The 27399-nt window shown below is 37.3% G+C and overlaps 1 protein-coding gene across 8 annotated transcripts in view; it reads right to left on the bottom strand.

Moving 5' to 3' along the window:
- The window catches only part of NPAS3 (neuronal PAS domain protein 3), a 603379-nt gene that overhangs the window by 19949 nt on the left and 556031 nt on the right, over positions 1 to 27399 (bottom strand). For all 8 annotated transcript variants that reach the window (XM_085061917.1, XM_085061915.1, XM_085061916.1 and 5 more), the window contains 2 exons: positions 12550 to 12743; positions 6106 to 6212 (listed from right to left, as the gene is read on the bottom strand). In XM_085061917.1, the coding sequence (XP_084918043.1) occupies positions 6106 to 6212; positions 12550 to 12743 (301 nt within the window). The remainder of the gene's footprint in view (positions 1 to 6105; positions 6213 to 12549; positions 12744 to 27399) is intronic.

Raw genomic sequence — 27399 nt, forward strand, 5'->3', positions numbered from 1 at the left:
CAGCACTTCTGCAATACTTTGAAAACAACATGCAGTAGGCTATCATCAGGATGCCAGTTGGGCTTAGTTAAAGAAATAGCTAAACCTCTGACATTCCATCAGCCTAATTTAGAATCAATCTTGCTTTCCAGCGACGATAATAAACTTGTACAAACATGAGATTCATTTGTATATTTTAGCATTTTATTTCAGTCCCAGAATGTAAAACCTGACATTGGAATCAGTTTGAATTTTTTGGTTATTGAAGATATTAAGCACTACAAGAGCATTGAAATTTCGATCTGATTAGGATAAAAATTCCTCAGGATCAAAACACTTCTTTTTTTCACCCTACAGTTTTACTAATTGTGAGCTACTTGACATTGCAGAGTTATTCCACAGCATGATAGCAAAATATGTGAAGTATTTTACTGTTAGAAATTATCAACTCGTTCTATTTGTTTTTCATGTGTTTGAGGTTATTAAGAGAATAAAAAATTATAACTGATGTGCATAAGTTAAAAGGGTTAGTTCAACTACAGCTGGTAGGCTAAACCACTAAGCAATATTTTGTACAGCAATAGATTTTTTTCTACTGAACATACATAAAAGAAATCGTGAATATATAACTGATTTAAAAGCAGACTGAGGGGGTAATATTCCTTGAAAAATAGGGGAGCCATGAAAAAGGTGAATGTGGAATAGTTTATTTTCAGAAAGACTGGATTATTCTAACCACTGGAAACCAGATAAAGTAGATGAGAGGGAGTGCTACCCAACATACTCATCAGAGACCTTTGCTTTAAGGGAAATGAACTGCCCTGGCTCACTGTTCCTGAGGAATTGTATTTCTTATACCTGTAAATCAAATCCTGAAGAAAGAGGATGATATTTTCTAAGCAATAGCTGATGACAACAGTATCTTTCTTGTCAGAGCCAGGTTTCTGAATTTAGACCTCAATTAGGATTCTGAAATGAAAAAGCACATATTATATACCAATACCAATTGGTATATACGTGTGACAGTGCTCCTGCAAAGAAAATATTAATTGTGAAATCATGGCATGTCATTGTATATTTTCCCAAAAGTATATTAAGGGTTGCCTTCAGAGGTCTTGACTTTTATCCTTCCTTGCTGCTTTCTTAATGATCTTCATTGAATAGTAATATCAAATATTTGGTGCTCAATGAAGACCATTAATTTTTTTACAATTAAATGGAAGATGTATACTCCTACAGTATATGACATCCATTCATTCTTAGCATGCAATGAACTTCTCAAAAAAGGACTGTTACAGACTTCTGAATGAAAACAGTGCCAAAAACGGGGAAGCACATATGCACAGCATTGTACTCCCAAGAGCAGCAATTGCCCTTGCTGAGTTTACCAGACAGTGGTAAGACCTGATATAACAGTAATTTTATTAATCTGCTTGATTTCTGATGTTGATTTGACATCAAACATATCATGCTAGTTTTAAGTTCAGGGATATTTGTCATTGATGTCATCAGAACAAGGGTAGTTCTACTCATGAGGGACTCATGGCTTGGTGAAAATGTACAAACTGCCCTATGCTTGACATGTAGTTCAGTCCTGCAATGGTTTCACACAGAGGTAAGTAAATGGAGATGATCCTATCACCTTCCCCATTCTTACAAATGGTAAAATAAAACTGGGCAATGAGGGGTCTTTGTAGGATGTTAGTTCCAGATGCATAACGAGAAACATAAAACATTCAATTACAACTCTTTCATGCCACATAACCTAACGAAGAGCTCTGTTACACAGAGCTAGGATTGGAGACTCTGTGCCAGGGTACAACCAGACCTGTAATTTTTGAGGGTTTGGATTCAAACAGAAGTTGTTGCAGCTTAGCCAGTTTCTGTGTGTGAGCTAAACCAACAGCTGGGCCATGATGCTGGATATGTACAGGCTGTTAGACTAGAGAACATTTTAACAGTGATCTCTGAGAGAGACTTGATTTCTGCTAAGCATTATCTGTCATGATCCTACCAGCAATTTGTTCAACAAACATGGTGGAGGTGAACAAATGAAATGTTTCCCAAACTTCAGAAACCATGAAGAATTATAAAACAGGAAAGAGCTCAATAAGGTAGAATTGTAACACCAAAAAATTGGCTGAGAGATTTGCGAAAAAGCATGATCATTCAAAGTTTGAATGAAACAGGATAGAAACAACTACCATAAACTTTTATTTCTGTTTGGAAAAACATAATGTTTCAAGATCTTATGTTATCACACCATGTATTACTGTGTTGCTATAAATGCAACACATGTAGTTAGAGTATGAATGTTGTTTTATTAATTGACAAGGGCATCAACGTATAACTAACACAAATCTCTTAAAAGAAATCTTGAGCCCACAGAAACTAATGGAATTTCTGCTATTTACTTCACTGAGGTCAGAATTTTAGTCCATAAAAAATTGCTTTTTTAGGACATAACCCCTATGTCCATTGAAGACAATGAAAGCTTTTCCACTGACCATAACTGACCTTTCATTAGGGCAGTAGTTCCTTTACAAAAGTCTGTTGTCACTGCTATAATCTTGCAGACCTTCTCCACAATTATACTTGTTATGGTCACATTCCTTAAACTGCTTTTGTCTTCTTTTATCTGCGATATAGAGTTAACAAGGCCTGTTTTTCTAAGTTTCTAATGGGCTGCTATGATCTGAAGCCAACAGCAGCCCTCTTGATTTTTTTTCTGTGCGATTTTGTGCAACGTTTTCTTCTTTGCTTGTTTTCCTCTTTGATGTCTTTGAATATCTTGGATGAGAAGGCAGGATGTAGTGGTCTTACTTTTTCCTTATGATACATTGTCAGCAAATAGGCAGAATAGCAGTTTTGTTTGTATTTCTTTTACCATTAAATCTACAATTGCAATTTAGGTTTCTTCTTGTTTTAATCATTAAAAATTATGTTATCTCCTGTAAAAATAAACCAGTATTTTTGGTTGCATTCTCCATCAAACAGAACCTTTTCAGTTTGCTGCTTTCTCAAGTCCTGCTTAGTTTTCTCACTAGTGTTTTCTATCTATTACTTTAGCTTCCAGCTAGTCTTCAAAATATTGCACAGTACTGCTTTTTTTTAAAATTTGTTTGCTTTTTTCCGTTGTGATCTCAAGAAATTATTTCCTATATTGTACTGGCAAATATCCTGTGCTCTCTGTTTTGGGGAACTGATTCTGCTGGGTTTTACCTTCTACAGCCAGTGTTTCCCAGTTCAGGAATTTTAGCTCTAATTTTATTTTTACAAAACCAGGAAGATTTTTTTTCTTTCTAATTTGGTTGGAATTTCATTTTCTATAATTGACAAGTTGCTATTAAATATTTTGGTGTTTTACATTTTTTTTCTTGGTTTCTGTAGAATTTGTTTTTTCAAATACTAGTAAGTTGAACAACTTTCTGGGCAAAGATATGAACCACCTTGGCTTCTGCAGGACTTATAGTTGGCAGATGTAGTTCCCCAGTTATTCCCAAGACTAATTTAAACTTGAAGATCTTTCATAAAGAGCATGAGTTTGAACACGAAAAGACAATGCAAAGTCCTGTATCTGGGATGGACTGATTCCTTGCTCTATTACAGGCTGCTGGGTTGCTGCTTTGTGAAAAGGGACTTGAGGGTCCTGGTTAACAACTAAGTATGAATCAGCAGAGTTGTCCAAAAAATTGTACAGCCTGTAGAGCACAGAAAATCATTACCCCCTTCACTCGTCACTCTTTAAATTGCATCTGGAATCTAATTTTAGGCTTCTACCATAGGAGCCTAATATCAATGTATTGATAAACTTCAGAGAGCTCAGTAAAGGTCTGTCAAGACACCCAGGGGCTGGTGTACTTGCTCTGTGAGGAAAGGCTGTGGAACCAGGCTTGTTCAGCCTGAAGAAGAGGTGACTTCAGGGGAACCTAGCAGCATGTCTGCAAGGAGCATACTGCAAAGATGGAGCCATGAGCTGCACAACCAAAACACAGAAATTCCAAATGGATAGAAGAAAAAAACCTCAAAACCACTGGGAGGATAACTCACCCTTATTAGTATAACTGGAACAGGTCATTCAGAGAAGTTGTGGAGAATCTGAGTTGCTTAAACACCAAGTAGACAAAGCGCTAAAAAATTTGCTTGAAGTTAGTGTTGATCCTGTTTGGAGCATTAGGTGGGACCACATGATATCCCAGAGCTCCTTCCAACCTAAATGATTCTATGAGCATCTTGTTTGTATAAGGCAAGAAAACAAATATACCTAAAAGATGTAACCAGCCTTGTCTATTGAAAAAAACTAGTCTAGCAAGAATAATTATGGTATAGCCACATAGCCAAGTTTGTGAACCCCACTGTGCTGGATGTTGGTAGCAGGAGAAAGTGTTTGTAACGTTTGCAATCCAATCAGCTAAACTGGACATACAGTGAGAGCAGGAACACAGAAAGCTGAAGTGATTTTCTAGAAGTCATTCCTGTCTCCAGGGATCTCCTGAGTCCTAGCCCAGTGCTTATACACTGGACCACACTGCACTCATACTGTCTGCATGGATCTCTAATTTTCCCAAAGATGAATGTTTCATAAAACATATTCTATTTCAGAGAGAAGTGGTCATTCAGAAGATTAAGGTCTTTTTTAAATGGGATGTTCATCTATGCCAGGTGGTATGGTAAATCTGAGTCATAAATATCTTTTATTTCCTTGGTCAGATACTGCAATGAAAGTGCAACTTGTCATTTTTGACTTCCAGTTGCAAGAGCACCAAGTAAGTTTCTGAATTTGTTCCTTATTTCTCAGCAACACACATATTCTCCTAGATATTAACGGCTTACAATTTAAATGCCACAAAATTACTTTGTTTATGCTTTGGGATAGTTGGTTTTATTTTTTCTGCAGAAATATATCTCCCTGATCTTACACCAAATGCACTTTACATTCTAGAAACTTCTGAAATCTTTACAGAGCCTAATACTGCTGTTGGCTGCCATGTGTTATCATAGAAACTGTCCCTATTCTCCTGCTTTCTGGTCAGTTATCCTCCTATCTTCCCTTGCAGATTGAGCTAAGTAATTTGGGACAGAACATTTTTTACTGCCTTCTATTGTAGTCACATGTTTTTGTAAAATCTAATTAAATGTAGCTACATTTGGGCTGCTGCCCTTCTATTAGGAAATGCTAGTAGGACATGATGCAGGGGGAGAGGAGTTTTTAGAATTTGTGACTGAATTTAAGAAGCAGTCTGCAGATAGTCTTCTACATTAAGAAAAACATTGCAGTCAATCATAAATGCAGTCAGTCACTGAAACTTCCAAAGAATTATCTGGCTTCACTGCAGGCACAGATAAATTAGAGATTATGGGCATAAGTCTTTTTTTGCACAAGGGTAAATCAGGAGCCCCATCACTGAAGTCAACAGATCTCAACAAGAAAAGAATTAGGCCCTATGGCTTTTAATAAGAAGGATACAAAGAGCTTAATTACAAGGAATCAAGCTGAACCTCCCTTCCCCCATACACAGACATTGCACATATTCTCTGGTAAGGTTTGTCTTTTGCAGCAGTTTTGTACTTCTGTTATGCTAATCCTAATCAGACACTACCTGTGTGCAAATAACAGAGACTTAGATGCTATAAGGATGGGGGCCATGTAGATATTTACATGCAGAGTGGTAAAAGCACCACTACAGCTGTAGCTCAGTTCTGTATCGAAAAACCTGGTGAAATCCCAATTATGCTGCAGATTTTGTCTCCATGTTATGACTCAGAAAAAACCAAAACCCTCAAAGAGCAGGAGCTTCTATTCTGTGCCAGGGAGGGAGTTTCTCAGTTAAGCAATACCTTTTTTAAGGATTAAAATAATGCACAGAACATGTAAATTAACTGCTGCTATAAATGCTGGTAATACAAATATAATGCTTTACTTCCACATATGTAAATGATCTTATATGTCTATAAGAAGGCTTAAAATAAATCACACAAAAATTATATTTAAGTCATCCTCTGTGAAATCCTATGACAAAAAAAAAGCAAGTGCAAGATGAAGATCCCAGTTGTGGAATATAAATAATGGTTTAGGAGCAATCAGCTGTTGTATCAGATTATTTTTACAAAAATGGAAGTACTTACAGTCTAAGTGACTATGTCTGATGCCTTCCACATCTTCAGCATGAATGAAGTGGTAACATCTCTTTCCTACAATATCTACAGGGGTCAGATCCATGTAATCACTAATCCTAAAAAGGAAAAAGAACATACAGCCTATAATTCAAGAAAGAAAAGAATAAAATAATTGCCAAATGACTCAGAAAGTGAAATATGCTAAATTTTTTTTCAGCATTATGTTAATTTGAATGGAATATCTGTACAAATGAGACAAGGCCTTAAAATAAAAAAAAGAAAGACATTTTTGTAAAGAAACCTGGAAATTATTTTATCCATTTAACTAAGTGGAAAATTAAATTCTAGTACATATTCTCCCAGTAGCATAATGCCAGGACAATATAATTCCATGAAATTGTAAAGCATTAGTGACAATCCAAAATCCTCATTAAAAGACTAAGATGATTCAAGGTTACATAATAAAGTAGAAACATGTTATGTTTATACCAAATGATTAGAGACACATTTCATTTCAACAGATTGGTCTTCTATTGGGTATATTCATGAAAAAGCTCTTCAACCATTTCTTGGCACCAAGTCCAAACTGATATTTCAAGGGATATAATTTAAATGCTGAGACACACAGATGCCTCAGGGTGTTATCTTTTTTAGTCTAATTCATTTGGGAGCTCAGCTTTCACTCTGGTCCCTTTCAACTGGGACTTTGTTGTTTATTGCACATAGAAACTTTTAAATCTATTCCACAGACCTTTGTGTGCGTGTGTCTGTGCGCCTGTGTCTGTGTGTGTGTGTAAACTTGTACCATGGACTGTCAAGGTGTCAACGTCCTTAAACACAGCACAGAAATTAAAAAGAAAATTGGAAAATGTCTTGCTCACACAAGCATTTAAAACTATGTCTGTTTTCTAGACATAGAATAATGTTTTTAGGGTTTGAAATAATCCTCAATGATTGTGGTTAAGCCCACTTTGCAATTTTGACATATAATTGTCATCCATTTAAGGGAGCTGTAAGAAACAATGAACATCTTGATATAATGAGATAGCTGAAACAACTGTAGTGTGATCCTGAGGGAGGCCAGTAGGGAGCCTGAACCAGAAACTGAATTGCTGTGGGTCTGAGGGGTTCCCAGCAGGCAGAGGGGGCGAACACATCCACTGAGACCCTGGCTAGAAGAGCTGTGTTTGCCTGGGTGTCTGAAGCAGGGAGAATGCACAGACCACAAAGACTGAAGGTGAATGGATGCATCAGACAATACCACAGCAGTACTGGTGGTTGGTCCCCAGTAAAAAAAACCCCGAAACAGACACAAAAAACTTCACAGATCATTCAGGTGAACTCAAATTTGTTAGTAAATTTGTCAAATCAAGTTTAGCACAAACCAAAACAGCCTTCTACCACTTTCATGACAGAGCACATTGAATGACATATACCTTCAAAAAACTGCATAGTAGTTAGAGCACTTAGCCAAATATGGGATACCCATCAGGGGATATCTGTCTAATGTTTATCACAAACCACAGTTGAAAAGCACCTCTCCTAACTTCTCAGAGAGGGCACAGTTCACCAGGATAAAGACAAATCTCGAAGTGTGGCACTGGGACTCCCTACCCACCCTCCTGAGTTCTCCCACTTTGGTTGCACAGAGAATTATTTGCTGGGAAGCAAAGAACCTGGGATCTCTGCCCCACTGGAAGGAAGGGAGCCTAAGATTTAAATGTTCCTGTCCCCTGGACTGTATATTACTTTTTATACTAAACTAAGTGTATAAACTGTCAATGGAACAGGAACCAGAACCCAAGTCTCTGCTCCCATGTCTACACTCACCTCACTGGCACACTTTGCTGTCTCTTTTCTGGCCCCAATACTGTGTACTTTCTATTAGAAGGTGGCTCTGCTTCAAGATACTGGAACAGGCTCCCCAGGGAAGTGATCACAGCACCAAGCCTGTCTGAGTACAAGAACCGTTTGGACAACACTCTCAGGCACATGGTGTAACTCTTGGGGTGTTCTGTGCAGGGCCAGGACTTGGACTCGATGATCTTGGTGGGTCCCTTTCACCTCAGCACATTCCATGATAAGATAAGGGAGAGGAAATCCCACCCTGCTGGCCTAGTGGAAAGGGGCAGTCTCCAGGCAGGCCACTGCCCTGTGGTGTACCCGGGCTGCGGGTGCTGCAGCTCACAGGGCTAACATAGGGGATGATCATTCTGCTTCCCCCTCTGGTAAATTTGACTCAGGAGGTGGACTTTGTTTCTCTGCAGCAGCATGTTGGTGCAAGGTCTTCAGGGATAAAAAATAACAAACATGTCAAGGCAATTGTGGAAACAGATTCACAATCCCTCAAGTTTTTTTAGGTTGTGCCAGGAGAGGTTTAGATTAGATACTAGGAAAAACAATGACACCAAGACCAGAAGCAAAAGAAATTCCATCAAATAGGACACAAATGCTTATATCAAAGGTACTAAAGACAGAAAAGAAATAATTTGCATGGAGAAAATAAAGTATAGATAGTATATCTTAGAGCACTTGCTAGGAGACAGATCTTGTGGCACCCAAGTCCTTTGACAAAATAAAGTAACAAGTTGATGTGTAGGATAAGATTCTATTGACGACAGAGACCTCATCCTGTAAAACATAAGCATATGCTTCTGCTTGAGAATGTCAATAGTTCCACTGACTTACAGGACAGGATTGAAATTTAAAGGTAGGTATATGTGTTTTGCTGAAATTGTGCACACATTTGTAGGCTTGAGGCTTGCTACACAAGACTGTTTCCGCATACATGAAGGAACTACTGATAACCACTGTCATGGTCAACAAGCCAAAGCTCTTCAATGTGGTTATTTCCTTTTGGGCACATATTAGCAGATATGGTATCACAGTCCACATTAAACAGGGCTATTTTCTCTCTCCAAATGGTCTCCAGTCCTCAACAGTTGACTCTGAAAACACACAGACTGATAATGCACTCTAGCAGCAGTCTCTTCATTTTGCTTTTAGTTATTTACCACCATCTGAGATGATTTGTCCTCTGCAGGTGCTTTTCACACTCCACTGACTAATAAGGAAATCCTAGACTATTTTAGACTAGATGGTGAAGCTTAGATGACACAAATCCTACATTTTCAAAATAGACACAGATTAACATGCCATGTTTTCAGCAACAAAATTTTACAGCCATATTATACACCCTCAAAGAAAAATATTAATTGTTAGTAATAGCTAGTGTACTAGCTAACAGATCTTGTCTCAGAAGATCTAAAATTTTACAGCCATATTTTACACTCTCAAAGAAAAATATTAATAGTTAGTAATAGCCAGTGTACTAGCTAACAGATCTTGTCTCTAACTGCTGGCTAGTTTGTGCACTGAGTCCAGGATTCCAAAAGCAGATCTCTTCATTGAGAGGAAAGGAACATGATGGACCCAAAGACTTGAGTAATGTCACTCCTGCGCACTGCCGCTGCAAGCAGGCAACCACTTGGAAAACTAGGAGTACTATTGATCTCACCCCTGCTGATCCAATGGTCCACTGTGAGCATTCATTGCAGTTAAGTGGCATGGCTTCTGCTCCATACTCCCTGCAGCTGCCAGTAACTCCCCATTGCTCCATAAATAGTGCTTACAGCTTGCCCAGCATGAATCCATTTTTCTTGGTTTTTGTCAATGTTGTGCTTGCTTTACTGCAGCACCACAAAGAATTTTGCAGCTGCCCGCAAGTGCCAGGAGTCAAGCCCGTATATTCAGGATGGGATACTTATCTCCTTTCCTGTAATCCCAGAAGAGAGATCCCAACTTCCCTGACTCAGAGACAGCCTTGGCAAACACCCAGATAATTAATCTGACAGCTTTAATCAGCTGTTCAGTTAATTCCTTCCCATCTTCTGTTTCTTCCATTCCTCCAGTTTTTACAGTTATATTCTGCTTTGCAGCTACTATGAAATCCAAGTTCTGTCAGTCTTATTTCATTTTCCATGACTGGAAATGCCGCTGCCTCAGTGAGCTCACATTCACCTCCCAGCACTGGCAGAAGTGTTTCTACTATTTGAAATTACTTTTATAAACTATTTTTAACAGTGACACAGGGGCCTAAAGTGGAACTATTACAACAGTCAAGTGCCACCATATGCGTTCTGCATTAGCATGAGATAAATTTCCATTGCAAACAATGAAAAGTTGCTTCATAATATTGCCTTCATCTTAAAAAATGAAAAACATTAGTAAGATCAACACTTTCTTCCTGTCTTACCACAGTTTACCATGTCTTATAGCCCTTCCTGTGTGATTTCCTATCAGTGCACCTCACCTGATGCATTTTACAGTTTTCAGTGGTGCCTTCTCAAGCATTTGAAAGTTTTATTGCTACATGAATATAAAGGGAAGGTTTGAGAAAAATGTTTAATTAAAAAAAACCCACATATACAATTTAGGGCTCATAAAAATGCCAAACTCACAGCAGAGAAAGAATAAATCTTTCTAACTTGGCCTAAAAGTTCATATACTTGACCTGATGGAATTGTTCGTTTTTCACATTTATTTGATTCCTGGCTTTTTTTGTGGAGATTGCCAATAAAGGTAACAGTAAGTGCAGGTGATTTTGTTAAAAGGGAATATGTTCATTAGAACTGGATAGATACCAGCAACTCATTTTGCAGAGAGCTTTGAAAAACTCTGCAATGGTAAGAGCTATCCATTACTACCTAGGTAGGTCATAGGGAAACCAAAGACTTAGGAAAAAGTTTTGTTCTAGGTCCTACTATTCCTAATCCCTAGAGCTCTTTTGCCAGCTGCCAGATTATACAGCAGCTGGATGCTCACTGGATAGAGAAACAGGCAAAAAAGCCCAAACTTTAATGCTGTTATCCACTTTCTCTGTGACCTTGTGCAAGCCACTCTCCATGAAGCACTTTTTCCAAGCTTAAAAATGAGAATAATATATTGACTTTTAGATAATGCTTTGGAAATGTAGATGAAGTATTCTGTCTAATAGTCAAGTAATAAAAAAAGTATTGTAGCAGTACAGCAACGTGGCAGCAAAGATATCCTCACAAGTGAAATCCAAGATTATTTTAAATTGTTTAAGATCCAAATTCAAGAAAACAGTTGAGTTTATCCTTTTTTACAGAAGTTTATATTGATGTGCTATCCTGATCATAGGTATTCCTTTATGATTGAGTAATTTTGATTGCTCATAAAAGAGAGCTTCCACTCATAAAATGCCATGGTTGCTGCCACGAGAAAACCTTGCATTAGTCATCTTGTTCCTTCCACTTTTTTATAAGTCCCCTTCACAAAATGTCTTTTGGCTGCATTCTTCCTTTCCAACCTTTCCCCCATACCTCAGACTTCCATCAATGCACCCAAATTTATTACTTGTAATTTCCTCCTCAGGTATTTCCACTCTGCTCTTCATACCTATTCCCTGGATTATATTTTAATTTTCCAGAGGCTTTTTATTTTCTGAGGCCTTAATGGTCTTGATCAGCCCCTCTGCTTCCCAGGCCTTCCCCTACCCCACCACAGCCCAGACCCCCACGGCAGCCCCTGCCATTGCAGCTCCCCAGAGCCCTGCCTGGCTGTGGGCCTTCTTGACTCGACCCCAGCCCACTGCACTGCCTGTCCTCAGGGAGGTGCCCCGTGCCAGGGGCTGGGGCTGTCCCTGTGCCCTCCCAGCTGCCCTGCTCCCCTCTGGGAGTGGGATGTGCCCTGGCTGCAGGTCCTGCCCTGCTGGGTCTGCACAGGGAGCCCCGGTGCTAGCAGCACCCAGGCTCTGAATTTAAGCAGGCAGCTGAATTTAAATCTCTTTCACCTTCTGAGACCACTCATCACTATCACATCGAAAACAGCCCCCCCAACCAACTCTTCATCACCTGTTCCCATTTCCCTGCTGTCTTTCCCAGTATGGCCTTAACCAATTTTATTCTACAGTTTTCCCACCTCTAACTGCAACAGATCCCACCTCTCTAGCCTACTATCTAGGCCATCTGTGCTTCTGTTCCATTAAACACTGAGCATGATATGCTGTAATCTGCAAATTAGTTCAAAAATGGAAAACTTTAAAACTCCATGCAGAAAAACTTGTGGAGGAGAGGATGGGGGAGCATAAGGACAGCCATACAGGTCAGACCAACGTCTGTCTAGCCCCAAATCTTGCCTCCGAGAGGGACGGTGAAAGATTGTAAAAAGCAGAGATAGCTTAGAGGAATATTTCCTGGGTATCTTCCCCTATTCCAGCAAGATATCCTGCAATTTATAGTTTTTAATTTACTTTTATCCTCTAAGAATGTAATGAAAATGAAGGTGGTGATGGTGAGAGTGAATTTGATACTCTCATACAGCACCAGGATGACATTGCAAGAGTCCAAAATTTCAAAACCTCTTGCCAAGCCCATGGAACAAAGAATACCCACAACTGAAAAAAAGAAATAAAGGACATAAAGGCTGTACCTATTTTCACAGTAAATGATATTGAGGTCCATATTCACACGAGTGACAAACATGTGGCAGTCAATCCTGACTTCATTAATTGTAGGAGGTGGCAAAGCATGAGCAACGACAACAAGTCCCATGATTTGGCTGGGTACTGTCCGTCCGTGTGACAGCGATACTCTCAGACGTAACCGGCCTGTTATATGAATCACCTGGAAAATAAAAACAATAAAAAATACTCAGTGAATTCTGAATGCAACTGTGACTTCAGATTCTTGTAAAGGATAGCATTACTATTCCCTATAGTTCACTTAACACAGCCTAAAATTGTACTAAGTAACAGCTACTATCATTGTTAAGCTTATTAATATTGGCTGTCAACATGCCCTATGTGTCCTGTCCTTATGGCAAAAAGAACATAACAGGCAAATGCTTTACATTCATCAAATAAAAATCTAAGAACTTATGTGGTATTGATTTTTGCTGTGGTGGTTGTTACAGAAAGAAGACAACAACAAAGTAGAAATTCAACAAAAGGGAGAGTGGGATAAAACTGAAATAATGAAGCTGGAAATTAATAAAGTAACCATTTTATAACATTTGGAAATTGAGACAGAAAGATCAGCAGTTTTGAAACTTTTCCAGAATAGATTTCACTGAATTGTTAGTCACCTATACCATGGAGACACTGTTCACTGCATTGAATTTCTTCTTTGTGGCTGGCAACTTAAGAAACCACAGCCTTCAGGTGATCTATGAGCTCAGGTGCAGGATGATATTCCTGCATCTACAGTAAGGCATTTAAAGAGCTGCTAGACATGTAATGCATTTGCCTTGTGCTCTAGGCATATATGGAGAGCTCTGGGGACAGAAGTTTTCTTCCATATGCACAAGATAATGCCAGAAGATGCTCAGATCCAATAGCATCCATAAGAACTGCAGCCCTGTTCTAAGAATGCTGCCTGAAATGGAGTAAATGGAAACTCTGGGAGAAGAATAATTCACCACTTGCAGTTTCACTCCTTCAGGAGTTCTGTGAATAAATAAAGAGGTTGTTTTATCCAGTAAAAGAAAAAGTAAAATACAGCATATTGAAATAAAAATAGAAACAGCAGTTCCTGTACTCATGGATAGGAGAGGCATAAGAGTTGGCAGTTGCAGGCTCTTGTAACAGAATGTGTTACAATATCAACATTAAGAGAAGACTTTCAGGAGATGAGAGCCCCTTTCTCTGCCATCCCAGACTCACTGCCCAGAGGTCAACAGAGATGCTGTTTGATACCAGGGGCACAGGAGGAGATGGCAGAAATGGGGTGTAGTTATGAGTGCACTGATGCTCTTCTCACAAAGATAGCAGACAAGCTCTTTACTTCTGGTCTGAGACTGATAATAGAAATTGAGAGAGAAGAAAATTTTTTCATTTTTAAAATTGCAGATCACAAAGTGCATCCAAGTTCTAACAGTGCTAGCAGATCTGTGATCTAAGGCTTGAAGTTTGTTTCTTTTTTTTAAACCTAATCATTGAAACATCGCCTTTCCCTACTATTTTACATTTTGACCCTAGCCAGGGTGGTGAATCTGAATGAGGAAAGTGATTAGCTGCTGTGTATGGCCATTTCAGTTACAGGTTTCCGACCACCCAAGTTTAAAATAACTATTGCCTAAACTCACACTTAATGCACCTTTCAAGGGCAAACTATTCTATGAATATTTGAAAAAGTTCCTAAAGGCAAAGATGCAAAAACACCATTTCAAACACACTTTAATTATTTCTTTTACTTAAGACCTCATTAACTAATGAAGAAACAGCTAAAAGAAATAGGATTAACTTCACAGGAGGGGCAGTATATTTTGCTCCTTCTAGGTAGGCTTGCATATACATCTACTTTTTATCATTATCTGTCTCTTTTTATCATGCAGTTTCAGCTTACTGCAAAACTCAAATCTGTAAATGCTTGTAAAAATGCTGGTGGGTTACCAGTAAAATGTGAAAATTTATCTTATACTGAGCATGTTATGCAAAAGGATCATTGTTCTGTTGTTTTTTTCATAAAAGTCCTTATGCTAATATGTTTGAAGTTGGCACTAACACCTGAGGGAATTTTTAAGCTGTATCATATTTATCTCTTCTTTGTATTTCTCTAAACCTTCATGTCATTTGCAGCTAAATATCAACATGATTTGTTTTTGAACAACCCTCTATTCAGGCAATACCTCACTTTTTTTCTGATTCCTCATCTGAAATACACCTCTGATGTAGTATTGCCCAAGAGACAGTTCCAAACATGCTAGAACCATCATGTATTAACATTGTTGAATTTTGAGAGAATTTGCTTCCAGATTCAAATTATTTAGCGTGTTCTAATTCTACCATGGATCAAAACATGTTCTAAATCCCCAGATAAATTCAAATTTAAGGGTCAGTACTCAATTGCATTCTGATTCTGTATACTGGGAAATGTACAGCAAACTGCCCATCAGTTCAGTGCCTGTGTGCCTCTAAAGAAATTTCCATGCCTGAAATCCCCTTCTATGACAACATTAGTCAAATGCACCAAGTGGGAAAATCTAATTGGTAGTAAAAAACAATTCTAACTGTCATGACCTTGTCTATATTGTGAGTATTGCCACTTTTAACACTGGTTCATTTGAACTGGGATTAGGGGTGATAGGAATTATAGGGTCAATTATCTCCCGTAGCTAAAATTAATCTCTTTATAATTCAATCCCACTGCACTAGTCTATCATATCCTAAAGCAGTATTATGACTTTAATGAAGCTAAATTGCAAGAATAAACTGTTTTATGAAGGACAATAGTTGGCTCCAGATGTAAATATTCAATAAAAATTTGCTAGGAATATACTGAAAATGAAAAGCAAATGCAGCTCTTCTGTGCTGTTTTCTTCACAAATGCTTCCTTCTGAAAAGTATGCAACAGTCCTAATTGATCTTTAAACTCTGTCTGCTTTTTAATAATGCCATATGGATAGGCAGGCACAATTAGATGTCACAGCAAGAGAAGACAATGTTATTGTGTTCTGTCCAGTATAGAAAGGTGGGTGAATGTTATACTCTTGATCACAGGATCATTAGAAACTTTATTTGTCAAGAGCTGTACAGATTTCCCCATCATTTCTTCATCTACCTCCTAAATTAAATTAATAACAAGACACCTTCTTTACTCTACTGGGAGCTGGACTGGGTTAACTGTTCAGAGACTTTTTTTCTTACAAACTGTTTATTAGTAGGTGTAATTGTGATTCTATGATTCATCCTATAGAAGCAGAGGGAAACCTTATGGTTGAAATAAACCATGTGACCTGATCAAGACCAGGATTTTGCCTAGGCCATTCTGATCTATATTATTGCTTGTAGCTTGACCTTGGATAGACAGGTGGGTGAAGAATAAGACATTTTGCAAAAATAAAACTTTTAACACTGTGAAATGAAAATAATATGTATACTGCTGTAAAGATGTCATGCCAAAGCAAAACAAATACTGTAAAAATCTTCTGAACCACTTAATTGCTTCGTTAAAAAAAAAAAATCTAAATCAAATTTGCCTGACACTCCAATTGGAAAAAAAGTTATTTGGCTTTTATTTTTATCTGATTGAAAATGGATTTGCAAAATATTGTAAGTACATGTAAACACAGTTTATGAGTGTGGGAGTGTTAACAAGCCACACTGGTTGGACAAATATATATTTCTTTTCCCTGCCATATGTTCTCTTTAGTCATCTGTTAGCGATATGCACTTAGATGTGCTCTACTAATGTCTACTCATTATAAACAAGCCCATCATAAAGACCTTGATAAAACCTTCCCTCTGTCAATACTTAAGGAAAGTAAAGCCCAGCAATCAATAAACACATCTGGAACCTGCTCATCATCCTTTAAAGCTAAATCTCACCTCTGAAGATGGAAATACTTTCTTTGTCAAAACACATCTTTAAATATTACACACATTGTTTTCACATACATGTGATGTCAGAGTACGGACATGCATTACCAGAGGCTATAAAAACCTGCAAGCATGAAAAATCTATGAATTTCACCTTTCAGATGTCTCTGTGTTCTTCAAAACTTAAACTTCAGTTTCTAATAAATTTCTAAACTACTTCTTTTGTTCTCTACGTAAATCACTATGCCAATTTATTGTGTGTGTGAAACCACAGCACTGGCAGAAATTGTCCCTCCAGCTCACTTAATGAGATATTACATTTGAAGTCTTAAAATTTTTCCTTAGAATCAATTTTTTAGAAAACAGTCACATACAAAAACGTCCTAATTTAGTTTGTGGACCTAGATATTTGTTTAGCTAATTTACAGACAACTCCCACACACATTTATTCCCCTTTACAGAAACAACTATTTGTTTGTTTGTTTGTTTTGGTCTCACAAAGATGCTATTTTATACTTCCAAAATCGACACCTGAATCTGTAAAACACAACTAATTTAAGATGGTAAATTTGACTAAAGAGATATCTCACAAACTGTAGCCATTTTCTTGCATTTTTCTTTCAAAGAGTTGTGTGCTCCTTCACTCACTGATACACATACATGCATCTCAAAACCTGTCTGTGACACCAGTGAGAAAAATGTTTTAACACTCTGCATGGTTAAAGTTCCTATATGGTTTCAGGTGTTTTCTAACGTAAGAGTGAACATTTGGAACCAGGCTTTCCTCTGGACTACAAAAAGAAAACAGAGTCCACTGCCACATCAGGAATTTACACAATGATATCTAAAAGTTGTTCCTTTACTAAAATAAAAAAATCTGTGTCTATCAACCTAAACTTCAGTATATGTTTCTTTATCTACCACACTTCTCTCCTTTCCTCCCTGTGTCCTACTGCAGTCACTACAACATTTCTACTTATGTTTTCTCATGGCCACAAATTATTTGTTTCTGTGGTTCTACAGCCCCATCCTCATTGAGACTAAACCCTGCTCTCCCAGCCTTCATGAATGCTTTGGGAAAGACATTGTTGGCTTACAGTTATCATTCAGCAGTAGCTGGGATCCAAGAGGTCCAGTAAGGCCTTGTGTTTGCAGTTCCTCTAATACTTTCAAATCTCACTCTCAGACTTACAGCATTTCTATAAACACTGCAGTACTACAAACAGGAGATCCCATGGAGAATGACATTTTGGTGTTGAAAAGAAGTGAGCCACTACATCTGCAGTGTGTTTGATCATCCCACATGTGCAGCAAGTCAGAGATGTCCCAAATGCATCCAACTTGCTGTACATAAGCAGATCAGTTTTCCATCCTGTACACTTAGCTTGGCACACAGCGAATACATTGGGCTTTCCATGTGCACTTTACATGGTGGGTTTGCATCCACTGTGTAAAGTTAAGTTTGTAGATGTATGCTGCTGTTGAATCAATGTTAGATTTGTTAGCTCTTTTAATCTATAAAATAACCATTTTATCATCTTTTCCCTTGTTAACATCAACCATCTCCAACTTCATAAGCATCATCTGTCTTTTCACTTGCACAGCATAACAGAATAACATGACTACTTACAGTAATTGTTCTCAACAGTTATTGGATTCAAAAATTTGTTACTTCAGTTTTAACCTCGACAAAGTGCTTGTATGCTGAAAACCCTGTATATTTGGGATTTTTTTCTGACTACAGTAGTCCATGTAATAAAAGACATCGTTTCTCCGCATAAACCTTGTCCTTTTATATCAAGTCCACACCAGAACAAAGAAAAGTAGTACTTAGTGCAGCTGTCACTGATTCATTCAGAACCATGGTGGATGAAAATAAGGCAATAATCTATGATTCCTGAGAAACAGCATTGCAGTCAGTCTTGATTGAGTTATGCACTGAATGCCACGTGAACCACTGTTCAGACTTGTGGTCTTGAGCACCCATTCAGAGAATACTAGTCTGATTTCAAGGAGGGCAAACATTATTCCTAACACATACATAGTTTCAAGGTCAATAGCCTCTTTTCCATCTACAAGTACATTTCAAATCCCTTCAAATACACCTGCAAAAGACAGTCTGAAAATGGAAATGGTATTTACATTTAAACAGCATATTTGGTCTCAGGACGTATTTTATTGTTAAAAAGTCAATACTAGTTTTTGGAGACACTCTAGGCTTTTCCCATCTTTCCTGTGTTATCACTCTCTCCAAATAATAAGATTCAAAAGCTATTCTACTGCTTAAAATGGTCACAGGCAGAATTTAGGCTAATCCTAAGGGTTTTAAAAAAAAGTATCCTTATGAGACCTCAGACTCATTGGTGCTTAAGGACAAGCATCATGTGAGAAACAGCCCAGCGTGGCAGGCTCAGTTCATAGCACTTGCTCAATCCCTAAAATGACCTGAGTAGAATATTATTGATTGCATTTGAGGAATGTTGAGATCAGCAGCAAGCACAATAGCCACACTTTCATTCAAGTACACCACAGGGAGCAGATCTCTTCTGTGCTAAAGTTACTGTTTTGAGCACACATGCAAGAAACTGCTTGTTCCTCAAACTAAGGATGCAGAAGGTCTTATCTGCCACTTACGTCTGACTAGATAATAAACTAAAGAGCAGGGAATGGGGACAGCTTTCTAACTCTCCAAAAAAGAGTGAAGGGAAAACAAAAACGTGACACTGCTTAAGTTAAGGTTGCCTAGGTTAAGGCTATCTTAATACTACTCTATGAGAGTAATGGAAGACTGTTGTATGACAAACAATTCCTACAGCTGCCATAAAAAAAAAAAAAAGAACGGGGAAAAAAAGCATAAAAAAAGCATTTTCAAGAATGCACAAAGGTTTTTCAAGAGTTACCAAATCTTAACAGCCTGGGAAATGAACAGCAGACCAGAAATTGCTAGAGGATTTATGGATCCTTTAGATTAACATGATTAGATCCTAAATTTATGGCTTTTTCATTCTGTTACATGACACATTCACATTTTTTTATTTGGGATAATAGATAAGCAGTTACTCTTCAGTATAGCATAGCACAGTGTCCTGCCCTGTATATGGGCACATATCTATCTTTATTGCCACGATAGCCCTCACGTCAGAATTCTGAGGTCTGGTCTTGCATTGGTGTACATTGCAGTAGTAAAAGTTGAGTGATCAAGTCTGTCCTTTCAAAAGCATATTTGTGTTGTAAAATATGTTAATGACAAGACATCCTTTCCTGTGTTGTGATTTTTCATTAATTGCAGTGGATTAGCAAGATGCTTTTCTCTAAACAAAAGATGTTGTAGAGCTGCCACTCCTGAAATCAGCTTTATAAAAGAAACTCAAGAAATATTGTGTTGAGTCATTGCACATTATAATTTTTCATTTATTTTGCTTTATATAACTGGAAAGGTTTTGATTTTGATAATCAGCCCCTGCAATAAAAGCTCCAAAATTTCCACTATTAAACAGCATAATTTAAATATGTACAGTATTAGTAATTTAAATTATTAGGTTTTATTTTAATACCTTTGAACCTTTATAAGATGTCTTATTAACAGCTCTGTCAACACTGTATTGTCTTTTCATAATGCAAATCTTAAAAGCATTTGAAGATCAACATTAAAAAAGTGAAAAAAAAAAGAAACTAAATGAAATCAACACACAGCAACCTGAAAAAGTAGCCATAAAAATTGGGTTTATAACAGAATATTTTTTGAAGTAATTGGCACAAAGACTGTTCTAGTGCAGATTGCTGCAGGAGCGCTCTTGGCAAGAACATCATAAGCACTAGCAAAACTTTAATATGCTCAAACAGCCAAATACAAACTGACACCAGGAACCCATGTGTGGCAACAAACAGGAAAAAATAGAGTATCTCAATTTAATACAAACCTACATACAAAGGGATCAATTTTTACAATTCGTGGTTTAGCATACAATACAGCTGTCCTCAGAGTGAATATAGAGTAGCTATACATAAGAAATTAGAATTATCAATTCGGGGGAATTTCTCAAGAGTCCTTTTGATATGTAATACAGCAAATATAATGACTTAGAAACCAGACATCAATGCATTAAATGAGATCAGGTTGAGATCTATTTAGAAAAGACAGGTTTAAGCTGGAAAAAGAATCTCTTTGGTATGACCTCCAGAGCAGACCATTTGTAGAAGGATTCAAGATGAGCAGATTTACCCTTGCATATCTGTTTGCTTCACAGCTGCTTTACAATACAAACTCTGAAGTATTTAATATTGAGTTATGGCAGAATTAAGTCTATGTAGCAAAAAAGATTAAGAACCTGGGATTTTCTTGCACTTCTTGCAAATGTTATTATGGATTCTGTATGTTAAACTCAGAGGAATAAATGAAACACAGTTAATTTAAAATCTAGCCAACATAATTAACTTATTTATAAATGACCCCTTATAGAATCTGGGTACTGCTGGTCAAGCTAGGAATCTGGAATGTCTCAGAATTTTCAGTAGTCTGCACCCTTAATTTGTGGTCAACACTAATTTAACCCTGAAACTCAAAAGATCAGTTCACTTTAACAGATTTGCCACTTCAAATCCCTTGGTGTTCAAATATGTTGCATTTTTTTTTTCCTCACGGAATGTTTGAAGTCCCCTTTAAAAATAATGCCTTGAGGATATTTTTTCCTTAACACTATTTAAAGAAAGTTGAAAGCATTTAGCTATTGAAGTGTGCAGGGTTCCAATAAAGGAATAGTCCTCCCTGCCCATGAGCAAACTCTCTTGAAATTCACTACTCCAGAATTCTGGTGCTTCTGCCAGCAGTGAAATTTAAACATAAAAAAGGACTTTTGTTACATCAGTTCCAAAGCAGTTTATCAGAATATTGGGGGATGGTGGAAAATGGCTACATCATTCTGCAACAGAAAGGGTGAAAAGGTTGTTTAAAAAAAGTTAATTTCAACTCTGTATGTCAGGGCAACCAAATCTTGTTGCAGGAAAGACAACTAATAATAAGTATACTTCTGATGTAGTTTTTTATTTCTTTCTTTGCAGGGAGAAATAAAGAAGTTCTTTCAGTTTTTTTTCCCCCCTACTGTTTTGTTTGATGCAGTTTTTAGCAGTCCAACGATTACCTTAGGTGATTCTCTGTAGGACTTGATAAGTGAGATAGGACTAGATAAAACAAAATATCTCATACTAATGTATTTTTTCCCACACAGAGAGAAAGATATAGAAAATGCTGTTGTCTGTAAAGGCAGAAATGGATTCCCCAAGTCAGCCTTGATTAAGACAGGAATGTTTATGTTCTACTCAAGCTCACCACCTGTGGTTGCAGACCCAGAACTCATTCTGAAGTTAGTAAAGAAAAATGACATCCACTCTTCCTAATTTTGTGGCTAGATGAGTAGAAAAATCTGAGATTTTCATATAGTAAAGCAGGGACACAATGGAGAAAGCTGAGAACCATTATTTGAATATTATTAGAACTAAGGCTTCTCTGCTTGTGCTAATGGTGTCTAGTGTATGCTCCTACAGTGAAAAGCAATTGTTTTGTTCATTTTAATGTTTGTATGCTTCCCCCCAGCATGGCCCAATTTTTGCTGGGTGCATACAAGCACAGAAGGTCTACCAAAAGATCTTGGAGAACAGAATGTGTGAGCTTTCCTGCAGAATGCCACAACTGTAACAAAAGCAAAGGTGGAGATAGGAAAAAAAGATTAATTTCCATAATTATTAGTATACTTTCACTTTCCTCCCATCAATGGCATTTATATGAATCTAAACTATAAATTTTCAATTTGAAGTAGAAAAGAGACAGCACTGTATATGAGCTGATTTTATGGAAAATACGACTGCAAATTTCAGAAAAGCTTCTGCAGGTGAATAGGAATGCCTGCACATCCAGATGGCAAAAAGGAACGATCATAAGAGGAGAGGAAAAAGTCTTCTGGTATGTCTGCCAAGATCTAATGTCAGTAGCTGTCTGAGTGCTCCCAGTGTTATATTTGAACAGTTTGGGTACACCTCACATGGCCCTGATAAAGAAAGTGGCTGGCATTGAAACCACAAGCCCCAAGCCCTAAAATGTCTTTGCAGAGGCTTGGGCTGCAGGACAAGGCTGGGGCACACCATGACAGCCCCTCCAGAGGAGCAGCCACATGTGCTGTCATTACCAGGCGACGTCCACCCCTACAAGGGATGAGATTTCTCTTTGAAGGAAAACCTTTTATCCACTTGGAGATGGATGGTCTTTGCAAAGCTCTGACCTTCTCCTTGACAGCTACAAATGGACTACTCTTTATGATTTGTTTCTATAATCCACTTAATGCAGCAAGCTGGATTATAGATAGCAATTTATTTGTAAAAATCATAATAAACCACTATTGTTTTAAATGCTAAACGTGGATAAATGGGGAGGAAAAACTGTTGAGACAAGATTCGTGTTCTTGAATCTACACCAAAGAATTATGGCAGCCTCTTGCTTTATCTGCATTGGAATCAATTTAGTAATTTTTAATTCACTGATTTTCTGTTGTTTGCTTAACATTTATTAATTGATTGTCATTCTTATGCAATTAATTCAAAAGTTGGCAAGTTTAACATGCAGAGATTAATTTTCTTTTACTAACTCACCACTTAGAATACCTTTTTCTTGCAAAACAGGTTACCAAGAAATTACCTCCACATCAATCATATTTATAAATGAAATACAGTAGGGGTGTTGCATGCCATCTGTCAATCCACACTGAACCTTTCCTTATAACTGGCTAATTTTTTCTATGTAATTCAGTAAAATAACCAGAAAAGATTAGGACAGCTCTGTCATTCACACACTGCAGTCCTAACCAAAGTCAGTTTGAGCACCCAGGACTAACTCTCTGCAAGGCTGGGAATCTCTCATTTAAGAGTATGAATCTTAGGTCACATGGAAATAAGGTTATGCCTACCCCATCATCCAGTGGTCACAGGATCTGCGTCTTTACAACAACCTACAGGTTGCTCAGCTGTCAAGTGTTTCCCATCTGGAATGAGAGCCATTCATTTGCCCTTCATGTCACACTCATTTACAATGGCTGAAATGTTTATTCAGGAGGGGAGTAGAGATAATGAGCAAGGTTTCTTTGCTCTTAGTTACCAGGGGCTATTCACAAGACCTCAGACTCACTCACTGTGTTCCTCATTGCAACACAAAGCAGCAGAATGAAAGGAAAAATAGCATTCCCAACCCTCATTATTTTATTACGGCTTTCACCATATTTGGTGTTTAACTGAAAGCCCCAGTTTCTGTGCCTTTTTTTTGCTCTGTGTGTCACTTAGGCTGCTGCTGTAAAGTGGACAAATTGACAAAATAAACTTTTCTATGGAGAGAGACAAGGAATATGCCTTAGACAACAAATTGCTATATGAGGCTAGAATGGACTCAAGCATTTTGATCTCAAAATGAGGATTTAATACCTCTCAGAGACAACACAAAGGTTCAGAAAAATATGCAGTTAGGTACAAGAAGACAGAATGAATTCAGCACTCAATGCAGACTGTAAGATACATGAACATGCAAGCTGTGATGCATGGAAGTGCTGCAGGGCTTGTAGGAATCCAACCCATTTATTTATTTTCGCACAGAAAATAAAACATGACCTTTCTTCTCTCTCCTGTAATGTTGGTAAGAAAACTCTGTGGAAGAAAATTAGTCTTTTCTGTATTGAGCTAAAATCTGTAGTTAGCTCTTCATGTAACAACTGAGGGTAGAATGTATATGCACATTCATATATCCTTTAATCTCATACACACCCCACTGATATAGTGGGACTAGATCTATGGTCTATTTGTAAAATAAGGCTCTGAATGATCTACAAGATTATGAGGAATGTATACAATATTTAACAAATCAAGATCAGTGGGTTTCCTATAGAAACCTAACATGAAAATACTTAGAACAGTGTATTTTAGGTGGATTTTAAAACCTTTCTATGGAAATCTTTAGCAAGCACATTAGTTCTCTGTTAAAATCTGTGTGATCATTAATATCTTGTTAATGTGGTAGAACTTTCCAGTAAAGAAAGGGAAATAGGCTAGAAATATAAGTAAATTTTGGAGACTTCTGTATATTTTGACCTGATGAGTCATTAGTAGCTCACTGCACATCCATCTACATCCCTATGAAATTCAGTGGTGCCTAATATTGCTTAGACCATGTAAAACAGCTCAGGATTTGGCTTATTATGCTGTTTAAGTCACTTCTATTATAATTTCTCCGCTTTCATCTACTTATGCTGAGTACCTTCCTTAAATCTCAGGTGAAATCGCCAGGACACTTCATACAAACATGATGCAAACATGTACTTTGGATAATTGACTGTCTGGTTTAGCTGCTAAATTTAAAGCAACCCAGGGCTGTGGTACTGTATATTTTGTTGGATACATTTTCTGGCTTTGTGGGGTATTCACTGCATGATTTGATGAAAACTGAGGCTAAATGAACTCTACAATTTGTATTCCTACAGCCACAAGTTTATTGGCTTGGGCTTTTTTTTCCTTGGCTCTGTCTGTAAGGTTCATTACTTACAGTTACTGCAGGATCAATTTGAAATGGCCAAAATCAGTGATGGAATTTATAGCACAATAAACATACTGCCATACAAGTGCTGCTACACATGAAAGGGCTTCGGAATATTTTCAGCAATCCTTCTACATAGCAGAGTGTTCTGTTTTTATCAATTTAACAGAATCACCACAGGTATATTCTAAGAGGTGTAATCCTGACAGCTACACAGCAGATTTTCTCTGAGGCAGATATTTTTACAGGAAAACAATATTATTGATAAAATCTTAGCATATCAGAACACAAAAAGGAAACTGCACACATCTTTTTCTTCCTCCACATCAGGCATTTGCAGTTGCATTCCACTCACACAAAAAGCTGCCCTAAACCAGAAGGAGTTTATGAAGGAAACATTTTCACACTCCTTGAGATATATATTAATTAATTATCAGTGCTATGGCATGTGGAAAATGTGGAGGGCATTTGAAGCTAAAACATAAAGTATAGCATCAGTAGTTGCCTGTTTATAAAGTCTATAAAGATTTACATTTCTACTTAGTACATTTTTCTTTCCAAGTGTCTCTATTATAGACATCTCATATTTTACATCATTTTGAAGAACAGAAAGTTTTAACTTTAGAATGATGCATTGTGAAAAAAAGACAGAAAAGACAGATGGCAGGCTGTCCTCCCCAAAACTCAATTTCATAATATGCATGTGATTGCTAATAGGCAGGCACTAAAAAACAATTTTCCTTGACGGAGAAGAGCTGATAAATTGTCAACATAAACTTTTTCTGTGGTTGCTTCAGTGATCTAAAGCTCTTCTGTGAGGTTTGTACCATCAAAGTCTGCATCTTCCAACCATATAAAAATTTATGAATGCATATGACTATAAAGAGACTGAAAACAACCCATAATGCATGTTTGTGTATTGAGAATCAGCTCCTTGCTTCTTGAGGAAAACAGTGCCCAGTGCCCCATTCCTAACCCTGGAGACATGGCTGTGGGAGATGCATGTCTCTGCATTTAGGTATCTCTTAAGCACAATGCTACGTCTAGTGCTGGACCAACACAGTCTTTGTAGCAATACAACAATGCAAAGGATCACAAGAACTGAAAGCAGCTGATTTGTTAGGAAAAACTTTTTCATTTCTGAGCACTTGGGCAATTAGATATTAATGAAAAATCTAAAGAGATAACAATTTCCAAGAAGAAAAATATTTATCTAATACCTCAGACCTTCCAAAATATGTCAAAAGTGAAAGGAGCCACTGAATTCACGTGAAGTTGAGTATTCTGCTCATGCACACACAATACTTGGGGAAAAGGTCCAAACTATTTGTGCATAGAATGAGACTCGTTTACATTGGAAGTGCAGAGTTCATTTCAGATTTAAATATTTCACTGTAACTGATACCAATTTTGATTTTTAAAAGGCTTATAACCATTAAATATTTTCATGCCTTTAAGAATTCAGATCTTATTTGTGAGAATAACTGAGAAGCAGTAACTCAACAGCAGATGAGCTGTGACTCATGTTATCAACATATTTGCCTGGAACAAAATAATGTGATGATCCCACCACATATTTAATTGCAAAAATTCCTGAAGTTTGATTGTGAAAAGACTGAAACATTTTGATCAGGTTTTCCTTGCTACACAGAGGACACTTACACTACTTGCAAGTATGTGACCAGGTCTGTAAAATGAAGCCATGGGAAGAACACATATTTCTTGAACTTTCTTTTGATGGGGGTGATACTGTCAGTTTTGAAGGCACAAGCCTTGCATCCTATTGCTCTAATTGTATGCAGTCTACATTACTTTCTATACATTCCTCAAAACAAGCAAACAAACAAATCAGTAGACCAAGAATAGATCTTGAACTTAGGAAATATTGTCAAATATTAGTAAGATATACTCTTTTCCATATATATTTGGATAGAGTCACTGATGTGCTACATTGTTTGGTTTAGGATGGAAAAACACACAAAGAATGGAATTAAAACTGAATGTGTCTGTAAAAGGAAAAGGGGAATGGAAAGGAATCTAATGTGTCACCAGAAATAAAAGTGAAAAACTTTATTTACCAATGATGAAACAGACCTTGCCTGTGTCCTTTTAATAGCAAGCAATTCACACAGCAATGAGCAGAAGTTCAGAGGGAATAAAATGCTGATTTATAAAAAGTGAAATAAAACTTGTAACCTTCCTCAGGGTAACTTCTTCAGAGCTCAGACATCTTTATACAATTTATATGAATTTTCAGTACAGACTCCAACATGAAGTTTGTAAGTAAATTACCACTTTTTGTAATACACTTAGTGTTTTCATTTGTTTAGGGTATTTTTTATGAATTTTAAGTAATGGAGAAAATTAAGATAACTGTGCTCTCCAGGGTTATTCTCAGATA

The sequence above is a fragment of the Lichenostomus cassidix genome, chromosome 5 (genome assembly GCF_008360975.1).
Source record: "Lichenostomus cassidix isolate B80296 chromosome 5, HeHo_3.0, whole genome shotgun sequence".
In the NCBI taxonomy this organism is placed as follows: domain Eukaryota; kingdom Metazoa; phylum Chordata; class Aves; order Passeriformes; family Meliphagidae; genus Lichenostomus; species Lichenostomus cassidix.